We start from the raw sequence: 19,067 nt of genomic DNA on the forward strand, positions 1-19,067 counted from the left end.
TTCACGGGTGGAGGTCAGAGAACCTGTCTGGTTCCAGGCAGACAACCAGTGCCTCTCTCAGGAGCCACCAGACCCCTAAACCTACGTTGCTATGTGGCTGAAGGTGCTGGCTGAAGCCAGCGATGTAGCTTTAGTGCATGAGCGACACAAATGTAGGTTTTTTGTGTTGTTTTGTTTTTGGTTTTTTATTGTGGTTTTTTTTTTTTTTTTCTTCCCTGCCACAGGCTTCCTGCGCCGGCCTTGATTCAGCTGTACATATCTGAACAGAAGCGCTCGTTTTGCACTATTTTCCCCCGTCTGCTCGCTCTTTCTTGGCGCGTTTGACCGCCTGCCGGAGCCGTGCCCAGCCCAGCATCCGCGGCTGCTGCTCTTAGGCACGGGCACGGCAGGACCAAAACCAGCGCGACCTAAGAGCAGGCTGACATGAAGCCTTGGCTGATGTGGGCTCTCGGTGTCCTGCGGCGTGGGCAGGCGGCAGCTGGGAGCGGGCGGGCAGGGCGCTCCGGGAAGCGCTCGGTGCGAGCGGCGGGAGCGCGGGCAGGGCGCGGGGCAGCGCGCAGGGAAACGCGCCCGGGCAGAGGGAGGAGGAAATCCTCCGGCGGGGAATTTGTGCGAGGTGAGTGCCGGTGCTCCCGTCTCCCGCTGCCGGGGCTGCGGCAGGGCAGAGCTGCAGCAGCCTGCGCGGGCTGCCCAGGCACAGCAAGCGCCAGGACGGCATCCCCTCGATTCTTAAATTTACACCGAAGTGCTGGAGCAAGTCCAGAGGAGGGTAGCAAAGCTGGTGAAGCTGCACAAGTCCTGTGAGGAGCAGCATCCTGAGGAGCAGCTGGGGGTGTTTATCCCGGAGAAAAGGAGGCTCAGGGGTGACCTTATCACTCTCTACAGCTGCCTGAAAGGAGGCTGTGGCCAGGTGGGGGTCAGTCTCTTCTTCCAGACACCAGTGTCGGGCCAGGAGGAAACTGCCTCAAGCCATTAGGTTTAGGTTGGATATTAGAAGGAATTTCTTCACAAAAAGGGTGATTAGACATTGGAATGGACTGCCTAGGGAAGTGGTGGGGGCACTGTCCCTGGAAGTGTTTAAAGAAACACTAGGCATGGCACTTAGTGCCATGGTCTATTGACATGGTGGTGTTAGGTTATAGGCTGGACTTGATGATCTCAGAGGTCTTTTCCAACCTAATTAATTCTGTGATTTTCTCACAGGAGCATGCTGCTGTTGTGAAAGGAAAGCTGTACCCACAATTCCCATTCCCAGTGTGCAGGCAGCTTAGGGCAGCAGGCCGTACAGACAGCTGACACTGAGTGGGGTGAAAGGATGAAAGGAAAGAGGAAAAAACTGGTCTTATCCCTAGCCAAGAAGTGTCTTTGGCACATGAGCCTTTTTTTGCTGTGATGTGGGACACACAGGAATGGATTTAGGTTCCATTGGACTGCAAGAGGCCACAGGGTCTTTACCAGCACCTTCACATCTGGAAAAGCTATCAACGACTGACAGAAGGGTAGGAGAGCTCATACAGGCCTCTCGTTTGCTTCCTTTGCTTCTCCTTTACCGTGTGTGCAGCTCCTGCAGGCGCAGCCATAGCTGCAGACCAGTCTGGAGGGAGGCCTGGCTTTGGCGGGGTGTGCACCCACGGCAGGAGGAGCTGGCCTCGCGTGGTTGTTTCCTCCCAAAAGCCTAAGGCTCCATGAATTGACAAAGGGACACTGCCCAGGGGTCACTCTACTCACCCTAGAAGGGATCTACTGGGGGGCCATTCAGAGCGCAGATCAAACTTCAGCGCTCTGAGTCGGTCTGGAGGCCAGACGATTCCAGGGGAGGCTGTTTCTCCCCGTCAGCAACAGAGGGAGCTGACGGAACATCGAATGAGCTCTGAGTGCTGACTGCTGCTTCCAGCAGCGCCTGGGGAGAGTGGGGAAGGGTTTGCATGCTGCATGTCCACAATGGGCTTCCGGGAAGATGAACTTTACATGGTTCACTCCTTGATTATCATATCGAAATATTTAGAAAAGGAATAAAAGATGCTCCTATGTGCTCTGGATATGTTCCTGTGAGTATGGTCAGAAAGTGTAATTCTATTTTCTACTAAGGAGAATACCAGAGCTTTTCAGTAATGCATGCTCAGGTCTAGGAAACTCTGGCTCTAAAACAGTCTGAAGCCTTTCTGTCTTCTAGAGCAGAAAGTTCTTCATGCTGCCTCTACAAGCAGTGCTAAAAGCCTGTGTTGTCCTGGGAAATCAGATGCTAATTTTCTAACAAGCAGGATTTTCTGTAACTAGCCAATAAACCTAAGGCCAGACACGAGCTGCAGTAGTAAGCAGGCATCCTTTATAAAGGGAATGATCAATCTAACTTTGTTTAGACATCTCTTTTAGGATAAGATGAATAGTGCTGTAGAAATATCTCTTTTTCTCACCAACAAAAGCAAAGCAGAGTGACTGCTCCAAATGTCAGTATTGGTACTGTCCCACTTAGTCTGCAAATCTGCTTTCTGAGTACTCTCTTACACAGTCAGTGCTATTCTAAAAAGTGCTTGACATATATTCCCATGCACATTTTTAAAGGGAATTTTTTCCATTAAAACTGTTTTTACAGTAACCCTCAGATGCCTAAGAAATTATCTATGACGAAAGCTACTCTACCTAGCAGTCATGCTGCAACAGGTTTGGAAGGAAGGAATACCAGGAGAGCTGAAACAGAAAAGGTGAGTTATGCCATATTCAAATGCACAGACAGGATATTTGCTTTGTCTTTGGCCTGGAATCAGTTATGAGGGTACTACCTTATTGACATGGATAACAGTAACATGAGAAGGTCCATTTAGGAAATGTCTGATGGAGAAAAGTTGGGAGTAACTTTTTTGTTGCTTATTTGATTCAGTTTTTCTTCTTTTTCTCTAGGCTATTATCCTGTAAACTAAAATCAAAACTAAACTAATGAAGCCCCCAAGATGGGTTTGTTACCTCTGAGAGAAAGCATATATTGAAATAAATATCCATGAAGAACATGAATGACTCAGTTTTCCACTTGCTTTAACAAGCACTGTGTGTGTAGAAGATAATTGCTTCAGTTCTTCAGGATGTAGCTGCTGATTTTATCATGCAGACAGAATGAGGTGCTATGAAAAAAATACCAAAAAGTTACCAAAAAGTACCTTCCTGAGAATATTGTTGTGAAAATAGGTGGTCAGATTTTGATCAAGGTTGAAAGAACACAAGGAATCTGCTTAACATGTGAAACAAAGACTTCAGAACATTTCCTGTTTAAGTGTTATTTTCTATTGCTGTACATTTTATCAGTTTATTCTTTGTGGTAAACACTGGCACACAATTTTTTTTTTAAGGCAGTATCCATGCCTTTTTGGACCATAAGTCTATACTTCAGCTACCTGCCTTCATTAGTGAAAAAGTTTCTCTTCAGTACAAAATTGACTTCTTGTGTGAAGCATTGGTACTTGCATTAGAAAATCTATTACCATAATATGACACTCAAAATCTCTTCTCTACTTTACTGCTATCTCCTTGTGACTGTTCAAATATTAAGATGAAAATTTTTAGTCAGTGATTACAATTTCTCCTGTTCTTTCCTTCCATGGATTGCACCAGTTCCAAAGTTATATGAAGAGGTTAGTAGCTGCTTTCACACAATTACTCTTTTGACCATAACTATTGAGTGAACTTGCTTCAGAAAAGCATACCTAAAATCTTTTTTATAGCATTTTGTAATCCTTAATTCATATAATTGAGAAGTTTCTATGAGGGTACTAAGCTGAACTTCTAACAAAAGGAGGTGATGTCAGCATTGATGGACTAATTAGGGTTGTTGTCTGATGCTTTGTAATAGTGATACTCTTGAACATCTCTGGATGTTGGAAAGAGAACATGCTTTTGTACGATTCTGGGAAACACGATTCTTGGGACAATCACTTAATTTTCTTAATAAACAAACTAGTCTTGAAATTCTTCCTTTCAAGAGGAAACAATGCTTTCTTTGCTCTCACTCTCCTCCATCAACTGATTGGAGAGTCAGTAAATTTTAGAACCCTTAAAATAAAAAACCCAATTGTTTTAATAGTCTTAGTTCAATCTAGCCAACAGAGAAATTCAATGTAACTGCTCTTTTTTGATGAGATAATAACTCTTACCATGAAGTTATGTACAGAAAACATTTTTTTCTTATAATGGATGTCTTTTACAAGATGAGTACATGTTGCTCTGTTCAAATGGAGTAATCAAATTATTTGGGTTGGATGGGACATTTAAATGTAATCTAGTCCAAACCACCTGCAGTGATGAGGGACATTTTCAACTTGATCAAGATGCTGAGAGCCCTGTCCAACTGGGCCTTGAATGTTTTCCAGGATGAGGCATCCACCACCTCTTCAGGCAACATATTGCACTTCTTCACCACCCTCACTGTAAAAAATCTCTTCCTTTTACCTAGTGTCAATCTCCCCTCCTTTAATTTAAAACCATTACCTCTTGTCCCATCACAACACGCCCTGCTAAAAGGTGTGTACTTCTCCTTCTTATCAGCCCCCTGTAAATATTGAAAGGCTTCAATAAGGACTTCCCAGGGTCCCTCCTTCAGGCTGAACAACCACATCTCTCCCAGCCTGTCCTCACAGAAGAGTGCTCCAGCCCTCTGATCACTTTTGTGGGTCTGCTCTGGACTCATTCCAGCAGGTCTTTCTTGTGTTGAAGGCCTCAGAGCTGGACACAGCATTTGAGGTGGGATCTCACCAGAGTGGAACAGAGAAGCAGAATCACCTCCCTTAATTTGCTGTCCACACGGTTTTTGTGTGGCCCAGGATACAATTGGTTTTCTGGGCTATAACTGCCCATTTCCAGCTCATGTCCAGCTTTTATCCATCCATGCCCCCAAATCGTTCCGGGCAGGGCTGCTCTCAATCTGTTCACCCCCAGCCTGTGTTGATACCGGAGGCTGCCCTGAGCGATGAGCAGCACCTTGAACTTGGACTTACTGAACCTCATGAAGTTCATGTGGATTCTGTGTAAACCTAGGTTTATATTGTGACTTACATGTAGAAACTGAGTTAGAGTAAATATGTTCAGAGTTCTAGATCCAGGACTACAACCATTTCCTAAATTGTGATATGGGCATCTTTGCAATACGTTGTGGTATGAACAAAATGTAAGTTCTTCCTAAAACCATTTGAAAGTCTGTCTTGGCTAAATCCATAAGAAAATCTACTTATCTTCTCAAATACAGTAATAAATGACTATTTACTTTGTGCAGCCTGTTAGTATAAAGGAATGGGATCTGTTGAGAATAGTCTGTTGAAAACAGAATCTTCTCACATACCAATGAGTGTGTGTGGTCTCTCTGTGGGACAGAATATTACTTCCTTGCATACACAATCAATTTTCCACAGAAATGTCTGCACTAATTTTAGAGAGACACATATCCAAGTAATGTGATTAGCTTTCTGCCAAGTTGTCTGTATAAATCATATATATGCCTCTCAAAGCTGTAGAACAGCTGGAATATATAAAGGAGAAACACTTCTGTTATCCAGTTATGTTTTTCTAAGACTTTTCTTGTCATGATTGCAGCATGAGTGACACAGACTGTGCGTGGAAGGGCAGATTTCACAGACGTTGGAGAGAAAGAATTCACTGATCTTGAATGGCTGGTAAAAATATCCACTGCATTTCCACATTACTGTATATAAATAATTACAGAACAAACAGAAAATTGGCATCAGAGGATTCATCTCAGTGACCATTGTGAAGAAATACATATTACTAGGAATTGTAATGAACTAGGATGAAGATATTCCTGTCTGTGTGAGCTGATCTGAGTCTTTGAATCTTGGTTAAAGACATAATGATTCAGATGTCTCTTTCCTTATTTTTGCTGCATCATCTCTTTCTTTCATACCCAAGGAAATGTTAATGTAATTTTTCAGATCCTATTCCTCAGGGATACCTTGTAGCTATTTTCCACTTTATATTGTAGCACTGGTTTAGGGAATGGGATCATGGAGTCGAGTGTCTGTGAGCCTGGTTTGAGGGAGGACTCTGACATCCAGGGGGTGTGATGCTGTAATCAATGGCCCTGCAGTGTGTGCACCACAGAACTGCTCTTCCCTCACGGGCAGATTTATTGACAGCATCCAGGAAATGTCATTGCAAGCTCATAACAGTAGCCCAAATGCCAGTTCAGAAGAGGACAAGAGGTCACTAAGGTTTGACAGGTGACCCAGGCAGTAACTCCAGGTTTGGACCTTCTTCCACTGCTAAGGTGGCCTTCTTCACAGAGCTTTGTTAAAGTGTGTGTGATCATTAACAGTGAAACCATGTTTTATGGAAGGAAAAATGTCTCGAGTCTCTCAGGTTAGAGCAATATGATTTGAACATGATATTCTGTATTTGTTATTCATTTCCCATCCCAGAGACAGGCTGTTTTGAGGCTTTTATGTAATGACTATTGAGTCCTTTGATGGGATTGGTGTTGTCCACAATATTTAAATATGTTTTTCAACTGACTTCTTAATTCAGGCAAGTTTTCACTTCAGCTTAGCTTCCAATGGTCCCAGAGGTTGGATATAGCATTGCAGAAAGTGGTGATGTGTAGGTCTGGGAAAATACTAGTTGCATCTGGAAAGGTACCTTCCAATTTTCTGGCACATTGAACAACAAGATAGTACAGTCTGCATCTACACTGGAAAAGCAAGTGCATCTACCTCTTCCAGTAAGTGCAACAGAGTAATACAAAGTGGCTGAGAGCTACCTGCCCACAGCTATTCTAGAGTTCTCACAAACTCTGAACACAGTATTCCAGCTTTTTCAGTGTGGTTAACCCCTAGCTTTTTACCTGGCCCTCCTTTGGCCCCCATCTGATACACTGGTGGTCCTAAAACATTAATTTCCTTTAGCTTTTCTGTTTCAGAACACATCAAGCAGTATAGGGTTGTGCTGTGGAAGGGGCAGGGGATGTATGTTATATGGACTGCGGAGTACATGAGATCAGGGCATGCAGAGGTAGTGGAGTTTTGTTGCTCTTGCCTGCAGGGAAAGGCCAAACTTTCCCTAGCAGTGGTTTCATCTGTGGTGGAGTTGGTGATTTACTACATAAAATGTCCTATGAATGACTGGGAATTAGGGGGTGTGAATGATCAAGTGATTTGAAAACAGGGGGAATCTGAAAAGAAATTATACAGGTATTCCCATACTTATTTGAGTGTGATACAGTTCATTGAATATCAGACTAATATTTTGGTGTCTTCTGTCTTGGACAGATGATTTGTTTTGGTGCTCTGGCTATTTCTCTTTATGAATCTGGATTTCAACCCTTGTAGAAGAAATTGGGGTTTATGTGATAGATTTGTATTTTCTTTCCTTGCTTTCCTCAGTGCAAATAAGCCTCATTTCAGAGCAGTTAATAGCAACAGTACAGGGGAAAATCCCAGTGTTTTTTTCCCTTGATGACAGATGAATATAGGCTTTAAGAATACCAGGTTTGATGCCACCCACCTACTTGTTAATTGAGTAGTTTGACGGGACAGTACTGACTACTTATCACTTCCTGAGTCTCATTTTGAGAATTGACACAGCCATGTGAGTGCCAAAATCTTATCAAAAGTCAGTGATATTCACTACTATCCAGGCAAAATAACAAAATGGCACAATGAAATTTAATTTCCACTAAGAAATGCCTGTTAACATATGCCTGTTATGCATATTAACATGCCTGTTGTGCATATTAATGTACCCATGAAGTAGGTGGTTAAAGCTGAAAGGGTAAACAGTATGATTTGGGGTAGATGAATTACTCACAAGAGAAGAGAATCCTGAAATGAGTTTGAGATGTCTCATTGTGTATTACCAGCTACCAACACAACAGAAGAAAATTATATACAGACTTTCAGAAATGTTATTATTCATTGAATATTACAATTAAGTGCCCTAAATTTTATGAATTATTTTACTTGTTGGGATTCAGAAAGCCTTTGAAATTTTTTTCAAAAGTAATAAAATAATCTAGATATTAGAAATATAGTTTTTTCTGTACTGCAAAGTTTCATTTCGGTAATGTTAGACCTTTTTAGGGTTAGAATGCAGTGCTACAAGTCCCATTGCACAGACCTGAGGTCATTCCTGCAAAACCTTCTTAATTAACTCCAGAGAATTTTAGACACAGAAGGAAACTGCTGTAATCTAGTTGCTCATCTTTACAAAGAAGGAATACTACAACTAAGAGGAGAAACAATTGCTGTCTGTCCAACTGAATTTTGGAATAGGGGATAAGGTTAAGGACAGTGTATGGAATGGATTTATGATGTAAGTTTTCCACAACTGTCATTGAAATTTTATGAAGGATGTGTATGTGTACATTTACAGAGTACAAACATTTTATCAGTGATGAATTCTTTTTTTGAACCAAAGAGGTTAGTTGTAGAGATAAATATCATATTCTGCCCTTGAAACTTTTAAGAGTCATTGTAATTACTACTCTCTGGGGAATAATTTGAAGAAGGAAATTAAAATACAGAGAAAATTTTAAAAATGTGGGTCTTCAGCTTTTTGCTCTATGCACTATAGCAATGTAATTTCTTATGCATAAAAACCTAGTATTAAATCATTCAAAACACTAACGATCTGGCTTTTTTTCATAGTGCTGAGGAATCTTTGCAGCCTAATGTAGACAGTGACCACAAAAGATGACTCTTCTTTCTCACACCTGTATTGGCTTTTGTTTCTCGTTACCATGCTGTCATGAGCTCAGTGTGGTGTGATCAAAGGGCGTTTGCTTTAAAAACCTTTTCCTGTGGTTAGGTGTCGGTGGGACAGACATTTGTGGGAAATAAACCTCAGCGAGTAAAAGAATTAATTACTGTATTTCGGAGCAGGAGAGCACACAGGAACAAATCTGCTGCTAGCAAATTCTGCAAAAGGCAAAAAACGAGAAAAACCACCATATTTTATATTAATCATTAAACAAAATACAGTGGAGCCTATTCTCAGTTCTACCTGGCTGAACGCATGGAGGTTTCAAAAAGCTGTTGAAATGTGGCCTCTACCTAGTCTAGTGTGTCTATTGTTTTGAGCCTAACCAGGATAAATTAGGTCCTTCAAGCCTCCTCTGAGCTGTGTGAAAGGAATGAGAATGTGAAAGGCATAGGCCTTAGAAAAAATGGTGGTGTTTTTTTGTGTTACTGATTTGTGTGTGATCAATCTTCAAATGCAGGATGTCAAGAGGGGACCCAAAATGAGCTTAGGAGTGTTACCACCATGAAGCCATCCACACCTTTGGAGCAAGAAGTGAGGCTTCATACTACTGACTGGTGCAGTGATTAAGTTAATTCCTCCAATGTGTTGCTTCTTTTCACAAACTGTGAATTCTTCTGTGTGTTTCAAGAAAGATGGTTATATGTCCCCTTCTCATAAAATGGAAAAGCTGCAGGACATAACTCTCATACAGCTTCCTTCAGCTATAGATCTCAATACAACTTTCAAATCAAATAGATCTACCTCCACTTAAAATTAAGTTAAATGTTTCAGCAATCAGCCTTGGCTAGTAGCCAGTAGCCACAGCAGTGGTTTCATTGAATGGACTTTGAAATATCTTTTTTTGGAAGATAGCAGCGACATCATTTGTGGTTTGGGTGACACCTTGTAAATTCTCACTTATGTCTTTTTGCAGAAGAAGCAAAAATTAAACACTCAAAAGTTACACACATAAATCTCAGGTCTGAAGATTTTGAGCACTTCATAAGATCTAATGAACTATTTATGTTCGTTATATGTGCTTATAATTGTCCCTGGAAAGTTTTTTTCAACATAGTTTTGCAAGTGTTCATGCATATCCATGAATAGGATGACGGTTTGCTGTATGATATACACTGATAATGCACAAGATATGCCCCAAGACTGATAACATTATCAACAGTGGTCTACAGAAATGATTTCTGCTGCAACAGTCAGGTCTATAATTAGACAGGTTGATGGATTCAGCTGTTCTCCAGAGAAATTTCAATTACCAAAAAAAGATGCCAGACCTTGGATTATGGTAGCACATTCTTTGCTTCGGGGTCATGCAAAATGAAAATGTCCTGGTTTGGTATTAAATGTTGTACACCATCTGCTGCTGACCTACATGACATAACAGAGTGTTCTGGAGCTAATTATTACAGAGATTTGTAAGTTGCAAGCACAATGTGCTCAGTGTCAGGGACAATGGAAGCAGTACTCCCACCATCCATTTGCTGAGTTAGCCCTGAAGATGAGGAGCAGAGTTTCCTTAATAACTTTTTGAATTTTCCCCTACCATTTGCAGGGTAAATGTAATTATTAACTCAAAGATAGTGGATAAACCATACCATATAGACTCTGTCTTATGTATTTTTCAGTCACAAGAATCACCTTGGAACAAGGGTGTTTTTGGGTCTGCATCTGTTGGAGAAGGAGCCTCATTTCTGCTGGAAGAAGTTAGGGTGAGTGATTGGCAATGTAAAATCCTGGGTGAGAGATTAAAAAATTCTAGTGGGTAAACTGTAACTCAGATGCTGCCGTGTAAACATACACATTTGAGGAGATTAGACTTACAAAGACCTGGGCTTGTCAGAGATATTCTCCTTCATGTAGGTGGAATGCTTGACAGTAAAGGCTTCATAGAAGAATTCTCTAGATGTTTTTCCCTCAAAAATTCCCTCTAGATGTTTTTCTCTCTCCCTCAAACCATACTGCCCCTTACCCCAGCTTAATTATCTGTTAATTACTGTTTTTTTGCAGTAATTTTTAGTAGCTTTCTTCTAGAGCTAAACATGCTGGGCTGGAGCCTTGAGAATCTCATTGCTGCCAATGTAAGACCTGCTGCACATATCTGGAATGGACAAACTCTTGATTTGAAAGCTGTTGAAGGCACTGATTTGAATTCCAGTTCCAAACACATTTAATGTCTGGCTTGGATAAAAAAAGGAATATGCCTTGCAGTTTGGATCAGTGATGGAGAAGTGCAAGTACTAGATAACTTAATTTTTTTTGGTCTTTCTCCATTTTTAGCTAAAGTGACTACCAAACTATTTGATAATGATTTTTTTTTAATGGAAACAAATGGAAAAGGTTTACTAGACTACAGAAGAACTCTGCTGAAAACATATGTAGCACTTCCCAGTATCATAATCTACCTTACTGAACATCCAGACCTAGTGACATCCAGAATTAGCTGCATGCAATGAAGCTCCTAAAACAAAAAAGCTGATGGCTGAATTAATGATTCAGTTTTCCAGTGACAGTCAGATTATTCTTCCATCAGTAAGAGGAACTCATTAAATTATTTTGTTTAGCACAGGCTATGTTTTTCTTGTATGTCTTTTGCTAAGATCACTCTAGCAGTCAATGTCTTTACAGTTCAATTCAAAACACTCCTTATAGGTTCACATTTGAGAATTTGACTTCAATCTGATTATACACATTTATCTGTACCTACTGTTATGTGACACTACTACTAACAAGAGGATTTTGTGTGACTGTAGCTGAGATGCTAAGATAAGTACTGGCCCTACCTGCTGCAGTCATGAAGTACAGTGCTTCCATGTATGAACTCACAAAGACTGACATGTAAATAAATAGCTTTAAACTCACAGGTAGGTACCCCTCCAATTCAGTCTGACTTCTGCATCACTGATAAAGGTATTGAAATTTGGAAGTACTCATGGTCTTACTTGTGAAATAAATGAGCTTGAAGTTTTCCTTCTGTCAATTCAGAACTGGGGAGTGGCCAAAATTGTTAACAAATGAAGGGAACAAATTTTTCTTTCTTCCTGCTGTCAAATTTTTATTTCTTGTTTGTTTTGGATTGGCAGTTGTGGAACATTGAAACCAGAAAGAGGCTGAGAAATATGTTTGGCCACCTGTCTGTAATTGAGGCTGGAATCATTGTATTCTGAGCAGGTGAGTAGTAAAGTCTATTCCCAGAAAGAGCCCTGCTGCTTTTACTCAGGCAAATGACCCATTCATTTTAGCTGATTTTCTTGGCTTTGTTCAAATATGATTTACCTCTTCCCCCATCTCTCCCCCCATCTCAGAAATCAGTAGTAGATTTATTGTATGACAGGAAAGCAGCCAAAGAGGATTTAACCTGTTTCTGCAGTCTCTGTTTCTTACTCTCCTTCCAAAAATCTGTCACCACTTGCAGAATTTCACTATGCTTTGGAGACTGTGACTGGCTTTGTGCAAAGCCTGAGCTTGAAATAATTTTGTCTCCAGTGGGTCTGAACTTCAAATATCATGGCCTGCCCTGTGCTGGGGAAACAGTGTGTAACTTAGATGGCCCCACCATTGATATCAAGACTCCATCTGTCTTCCCAAATGCACAGCAGAGCACAGCTGTTAGGAGTTGCACACCTCTCCAGCTGTGTATCTGCAAAGAAAGGCCAGCTCATTGCTATCTGCAACCCAAGAAGGGATGGAGTGGTTGACCTTTGCATTGTCAAGGGTGTATTTTTAGTAGCAGGTGAATATTTTGCATTTAGGTATCATTTCAGTATGTGGGCTCAGATGACAAAGATCAGATGTATTCTTGTGGTTTTTTTCCATCCCACTTTCTGTTTCAGATCTTTGACTCACACATGAAGGGGCTGAGGAGATGTGCATGATGAATGCTTCTGTGATTTTAAAATCATATGTTAGTGTTCTGTTTTACTTAAATAGAAAGATAATAGAAAGGGTAGGCTGACTTTATTGTTAACTCACAATGAAACTATTATCTCTTGATAAGAGCAGCAGTGGTAGATTTATTTTTGGTTTCACAAGATGTCCTGGTTGTGATTGTATGAGGTCTGCAAGGTGGAGGTGCAAGGAGGTACAGGCATACCAGCTGAACAAACAGTTAATAAACTGCAGTTGCAATTATGCTGTACGGGTTAGGTTACAAGGATGCAGGTGTAACATCCTGCCAGTGCCAAGCGGCATAACCTCACTGCAGTAAGAAATAGTTTGGGTTCACATTTCCTCCTGGCCAAAGCAGTGAAAACAACAGGAACTTCGGAGCAGAAATTGGTGACAAAATTCAGTGTGAACCTGTGAACTACAGTTACAGTTGATGCATTAGGTTTTCTTTTACTAGGTTTGAAATTAACCAGATAATTCTAATATCAGGAGTTATCAGGATAATTCTAATTAGCAGAGTTAAAATAACTGCACAAGGAGAAAAAAAATACATGGAGTTAATATTAATTGTTACTAAAATTAGAGCAGCATTCTTACACTAAACTTCACTGTGGAAGTTTCCAAAGTATCAATTGACTTTGGTATTACATTGTAATTGTTGTGGTTAAAAATAGTCCAACAGCATATCATCATGAATCTGTAAATAAATTTCAGTACCATAAAGTCCATTACACAAGCACAACACAAGGACATTTCTTTCAGTAAGTCAGGTTTGTGTGCGCATTTTTAGTGCTTCTTAGTAACTCAATATGTATCTGAAAAATCTTTAGGAGTCATTGAGGGAAAATCTCCAGTTACTAACCCTTATTTAATATAATTAAAATCCTTAAATAAATCTATTGCAATAATGTCAGATACCTGTTTCTCAGATACCCAGAAGGATTGTATTGAACTTGCTGATTTTATTTCAGTGTCATACTAGTTTTAAGTGTGAATTTCAGCAGGAATCTCTGATTTGCTATAGGATTAATGTAAGTAATATTCATAAAAAATAGCAAAATGTATTGCAAGGTATTTTCAGTTCAACTCCCATATTAATGCGCAAAAGCCATATCTAGGAGCTAAACTTCATCAGTAGCAGTGCATCCAGGCAGGATATTCCTTCCTGCCTTTGGTAGACTGATGATACTGGAACAGAGTATTAGACTGATGATATTGTGGAACTGTGAATCCATTTCCTAGCAAGCAGCTGGTGCAGCAGTGTCAAGCTGTGCAGATTTTTCTAAAGCCTTGGAGTGGGAGGGAGAAACAAGGCAAGGGAAGGGACAGAACCAAAGAATACAGGTGACTTGCCAGAAAGCCCTTTAGCAGAACAATGCAGTTTTACACTGCCTCTCAGTTGGGCGTGGAGTCACACCTGGCTTTGGCAAAAATCACCTAGTGAAAGGGTTTTTCATGAAGAACAGGCAATAGTTTACATTAAATGGCTCAGCAGTTGAACAGAATGTAGATTAGTGCTTGTGGAAAAGAAACCTGAGAGTCAGCAGGTGTTCCATCCAGCAGGAATGGGGCAGCTGCTGGGCTCCCTCCTGCTGTCAGTCACCTCTGCAGTCAGGGTGTGCTTTGGTAGCTGTTCTGTGCTTCCTCTTACTGAAACACTGCTGTTCTGCTGCTTCACTCTGATGTGGTTTGCTTCTGAAGAAACACTGGTGTGACAGAGTTGCTTTTCATGTTCCATTAACATTAAACCTATGCTGTCTGTTCTCGTCTGCAGTGGTACACTACGAGGATTTGCCCATCACCGTGAAGTCCAGGTTGCTCAGCACTATGTTGGGATTCTTTGTCAAAACAAATAAATCATTAGCAGCTTGAAATTTTCACTAGCCAACCTGTTGCTGGCAATTTGGTCTAGAGGTAGTACATTGAATATCTGGCCTAGCAACCCTGGGGTGAAATTGCAGTCACAGACACTGAAAACCAGTTCCTTCCTTTCTTAGCAGTTAAAGTATATGAAGAAGGCATGTTGCTCAGGCAATTTCTCAAATTATCTTACTGACGTCTATTAGTTTCCTCTGTCTGTAATTCAATTAATTTTAAACCAGTTCTCTTCATATATAAGCTTGCTAGGGTTTTGATACTGGATTAATAGGCCTTTGTAAATATATTGCCAAACAGAAATAATGTTTATCACAATTTCTTCTATCTATGTACCTTCACAGAAAAGTTTGGTGGTGTAATAGAAATTTGCAAACAAGATATTTTGATTTTTGGAGTTTTGGAAAACTACTTCTGCTGCAATTAATTTGATATATGAGGTTGCTTTTGCCCTCCTGACCATATTTTCATGCCATTGTTGGTGACAAATAATCTGAAGAAAGAAATTTTAAATGAAATTATTTAAGATTCTTTATGTAGTCTCTGTCTGTGTGGGAGATAGGTCAGGTAATACTAATAATAGGCAGAAGAGTCGAGTATATACAAGCTGTTTGTTCTCCCAAAAGAATCTGAGGCTGGACTGTAGTGATGGGGTTAAAGGGTCAGGGAAATTTATTGAAACATGTGGAATTGAGCTCTGAGAAGTTTTTTTCAGGTAGATTCTGGGCCTTGGACATATCCTGGAAATACCCTGGGAGAAACCAGGTCTCTTGTAAGCCCTGCAGGCCACTTTGCTTAGACTTCTGTGATGGCTTGGCTTAGGCCACTGATGTGTAAATCTGTGGCCTCTGAAAGGCAAGCAGAAAAGTTGTAGTTTCATGAGGGTATGTGGGACCGTGTAGGCTAGGAAACAAGGGCAAGGGAAGCAGCATTTGGAGTTTTGGGATCCTACTCTGCCCTGAGTGTACATTCTGGGTGCTTGCTGTAGTTAATTTTAACAGCTAGACTCCAAGCTAAAATGCCTCTGTTCCTCCATCTGACCTCCTAATCTATTCTGGCATCTGTTCTCTTTTTATTTTCTGACCTGGTGTCCTTGGCAGTCAAAAGTCCTTGCTACACGAGGTGGAATGAAAGATGGGATTTTGCATGTCTGGCACATGAATTGTGAGAAAATCATCCAAAGTGCAATTACAGATTCACAGGTGAAATGATGAAATGTCTGCATACTTAGGCTATGCTCTTTTTGTATAGCTGCCCTGATTTGGCAAACTCCCACTGACTTTGAGGGTGGTTCAGCAGTGAGAGGAACAGCAGGATTTTCTCTGGATGTGCAGTTGTGCTGTGCTCAGCACCACTGTGTGTGATTGACTCAGAAGCAGTTTGTTGTTTCTTATTCACCACTTCTGTTTCCATGCAGAAGTGATGGAAAAGGAGATAGTCTTGAAGCCAGACACTTTTCATCATCTTCCTTTGCTGGCAATAATAGTCTTGGCCAAAACTCTAAATGCAGAGGGAATGATGAAGGGGAAGAAAAATTCCCAGAGCACTGGGGTGAGGAGAGGTGTAAGAGTCAGAGTAAAAACATCTGTTTCTGGAGTTTGAATATTAGGAGACAAAGGAACAGGTTCTCAGCTGTAGTAAAGCAGCATAACTTGGTTTGCTGGAGCTATTACAACCTAGCTAAGGATGGCTAGGTTTTGAGGGCTTTTTTATACTAATAGGTTGTTACCATGTTTAGATAAGACAATAAAGCAACTGTACTTTGAAGAGTTGAAAACAAGTAAATGGCCCTTCTAAATAAATAGATAGATGATTCTGCATCTCATGATGCAAAGATACTGAATCAGCTTTCAAATGATGCGTAAACCAAATCTCCATGTGTTATTTAGACATGTCTGTGCTATGATGAAGGATTTTGCTGTGAAGAAATATGTTGCAGAGTGTTTGCCTTGCACCCTGACAGAGAAACTGGAGTTCCTTATAGCTCTGTATTGTTCCATGGTGCTGTAGGGCTACACCATATGCAGAGGTTGTTTCTTGTTAAGCCTCCTTGTCTCTGGTGTTATTCATGAACAGAAAAGACCAGATCATTGTTACACAGACATATTCCTGATTATGAAGACTTACTGATTCCTGATTATGAATAACTTACTATAAGAAATTAAATAGAGAGAAAAATTGTGGATGTATCAAGATATGATCAGAATAAATGTTGTGGTGGATGATTGTGACTTAGATGGTTCTTAGTCAACCTCAGACACTTTTAACCACATAAGTTTTACACCCACAGAAATGATCTGACAAACTGTAACTGAATTTCATTTTATAAACCTCTTGCAAATGCTGAAGACCCCAGATAAGAATGAAGACCTATCAGCAGCAGTTGAGCACTTTAGTAATTAAGGTTGACTGTCACTTAGCATATTCAGAACAGAATGACAACTGAAAGATAATAAACTTTTTATAGCACTGGATCAGTTTTTGAGATGCTTCTGATAGAACTATCAGAATAATTTACTAGAAAAGAAAAAGGAAAAAGAATAATTTTGGATGTAATGTCCACTCCTTAGGAAAGTTGTTGTAGATCAATGAGAACATATAGGCAGGCAAAATATGTAATTGCTTTGAAAATTACCTGACCTGAACATGGCATTGAAACAATGAAATAAACCCAGAAAACTCCACTCAAAACCCATGCAAATGAATAATTTCAACTTGTCTGATTTTTCTCTATTGCCCTCCACTGCTTTTTTACTTAAACTGTAAATCAAATTTCAATCAGTGTTATGGATAGTTGTGGGTGCCTCCAAAGATTACAACTCAACATCGTCCTTCAAAGTCATTACAGACACTGAACAGACACAGCATAAGGAATTCACTGAATTGTAAAATCTCAATCCTAAATATTGACAAAGATTCTGTATATTTTAATAACTTTAAAAGGAGCAAAGCTAGAAAATTGATCTCTGCTAAAATAATTTAGTGGTGTTGAAATTCAAGTAAAAAAGTTTAGCAGGAACTCATGTAGCTCAGCACCAGGACAGCAGGTATTTGCATTTAGCCATAGTGTTTCCAGTGAGCCACTCTATCAGCTTCAAAATTTAAGGGCAGATTTTGCATTGGCAACAGTGGCTTTCATCAGGTATCACAGGGCTACACAGTTCCTCACATGTTTGTCCTTGTAGTATCTTGAACTACAAGAGTGCCATTCTCTTGTGTCCATGGAGAACTCAGGTACGACTGATGGGAGGACACAGGTCGCTCACATTCATTTTAGCATGTCACACATGACTTCTTACTTTTGTGCTTCCTTTTAGGATGTGGTTTATATGATCTCCTTTAGAAACTACTACTCAGAAGATTTTTTTTCTCTTGGGGATTTAGCCTACCAATGTGATTGTCAGTAACTGACCCAGCCAGAAAAGACAAAGTCCAGTAACTTCAGGGAACAAAGCTTCAAATTTCTCTTGCTGCCATGTGCCTAAAAACCTCACGTGTTTTTCCTGGCATTGGCATAGCCCTAAAAAGGTACAAGAAGTCTCTGAGGTAAATGCAGCTCTCAAGAGTCTCAATTGAGTTGCACTACTACCTTAAGTTCAAGTTCACTGTCTGATTGTGGGTGAGATTTTTCTACAACCACGTTTAATGAGTTTTGTACATTCTTTGTGCTGCTAGACTGGGTAGCTTTCTGCTTTCCACGTGTAGCTCCCAAGATTTACTACAGCTGCAGACAAACTCAAAACATAATTCCACTAAATGGCTTAGTGGAGTCACTGTTAAAAGATCTCTTTAGCAGTAATAACTGAGCAGCTGGAGACAGTATCTCATTATTGGATCAGCTGCTGCAAGCTCTCTGCAAGGCCTGTGCAGCCAGATGGGAAAGCTCAGTGAGAGACATTACCAAGCACAGATGAAACTGACATTGTGAATGCATGGACAATAATAGTTCAGGTTCAATGTGTTCCTTTGGCAGAAATGTCTCCTCAAAGTGGTGCAGACAGTTAAAGCCTACTCCCTATTAAGAATACATTTCCTTCAGCTCCTTATTAATACGAAAACAGTCAATAGAGGATGATAGCTTCCCACATCCTATGCACCATGTTTCTCTGCTGCAGTAAAATGGAACATAGTGTGGGTGGTGAAAATGACTGGCATAATCAGTGTAGAATTCTGATGTATCTTTCCTTTTCTTTAGTACATGTTTTATTTTATAGGTAACAAAGGGACAGTCTTGTATATATAACCCTGAGCTCAGATCAGAATAGGTTCATTTTTGTTGCAGAGGATGGGATGTCTTGTCTGTGGAAACAACATGGGTCTGGGCAGAGCATGCACAGCAACAAAGCTTTTTAATAACAGTTATTTGAGCTCATTCTTGTGACTTTTTTTCTTGAAAGCCAGTGATTAATGTATTCATCCCATTCAATAATTCAAAATATGTGTCTTCCTTCCAATAAAAGCATGACAAAGGACAGTACAATTTATTTAAAAGAACAAAATTTTCTTATCAGTCTATTATGTGAAATGTTAGTAGCTTGTCTTACCCTAAAGGAAAAATA

The 19,067-nt window shown here is 40.3% G+C and overlaps 1 protein-coding gene across 1 annotated transcript; it reads left to right on the forward strand.

The window, feature by feature from the left end:
* The first annotated feature begins 1,122 nt into the window (after positions 1-1,122).
* Positions 1,123-18,861, forward strand: CDC20B (cell division cycle 20B). Its single transcript, XM_077172195.1, is given in 12 exon segments — positions 1,123-1,164; positions 1,420-1,499; positions 2,594-2,702; positions 6,545-6,629; positions 9,212-9,308; positions 10,766-10,982; positions 11,829-11,882; positions 13,876-13,946; positions 14,408-14,613; positions 15,562-15,710; positions 16,314-16,369; positions 18,732-18,861. Coding segments are annotated over 12 exon segments (1,296 nt in total).
* The last annotated feature ends 206 nt before the right edge of the window (positions 18,862-19,067 follow it).

Source organism: Agelaius phoeniceus, chromosome Z (assembly GCF_051311805.1).
Source record: "Agelaius phoeniceus isolate bAgePho1 chromosome Z, bAgePho1.hap1, whole genome shotgun sequence".
NCBI classification, from domain to species: Eukaryota; Metazoa; Chordata; class Aves; order Passeriformes; family Icteridae; genus Agelaius; species Agelaius phoeniceus.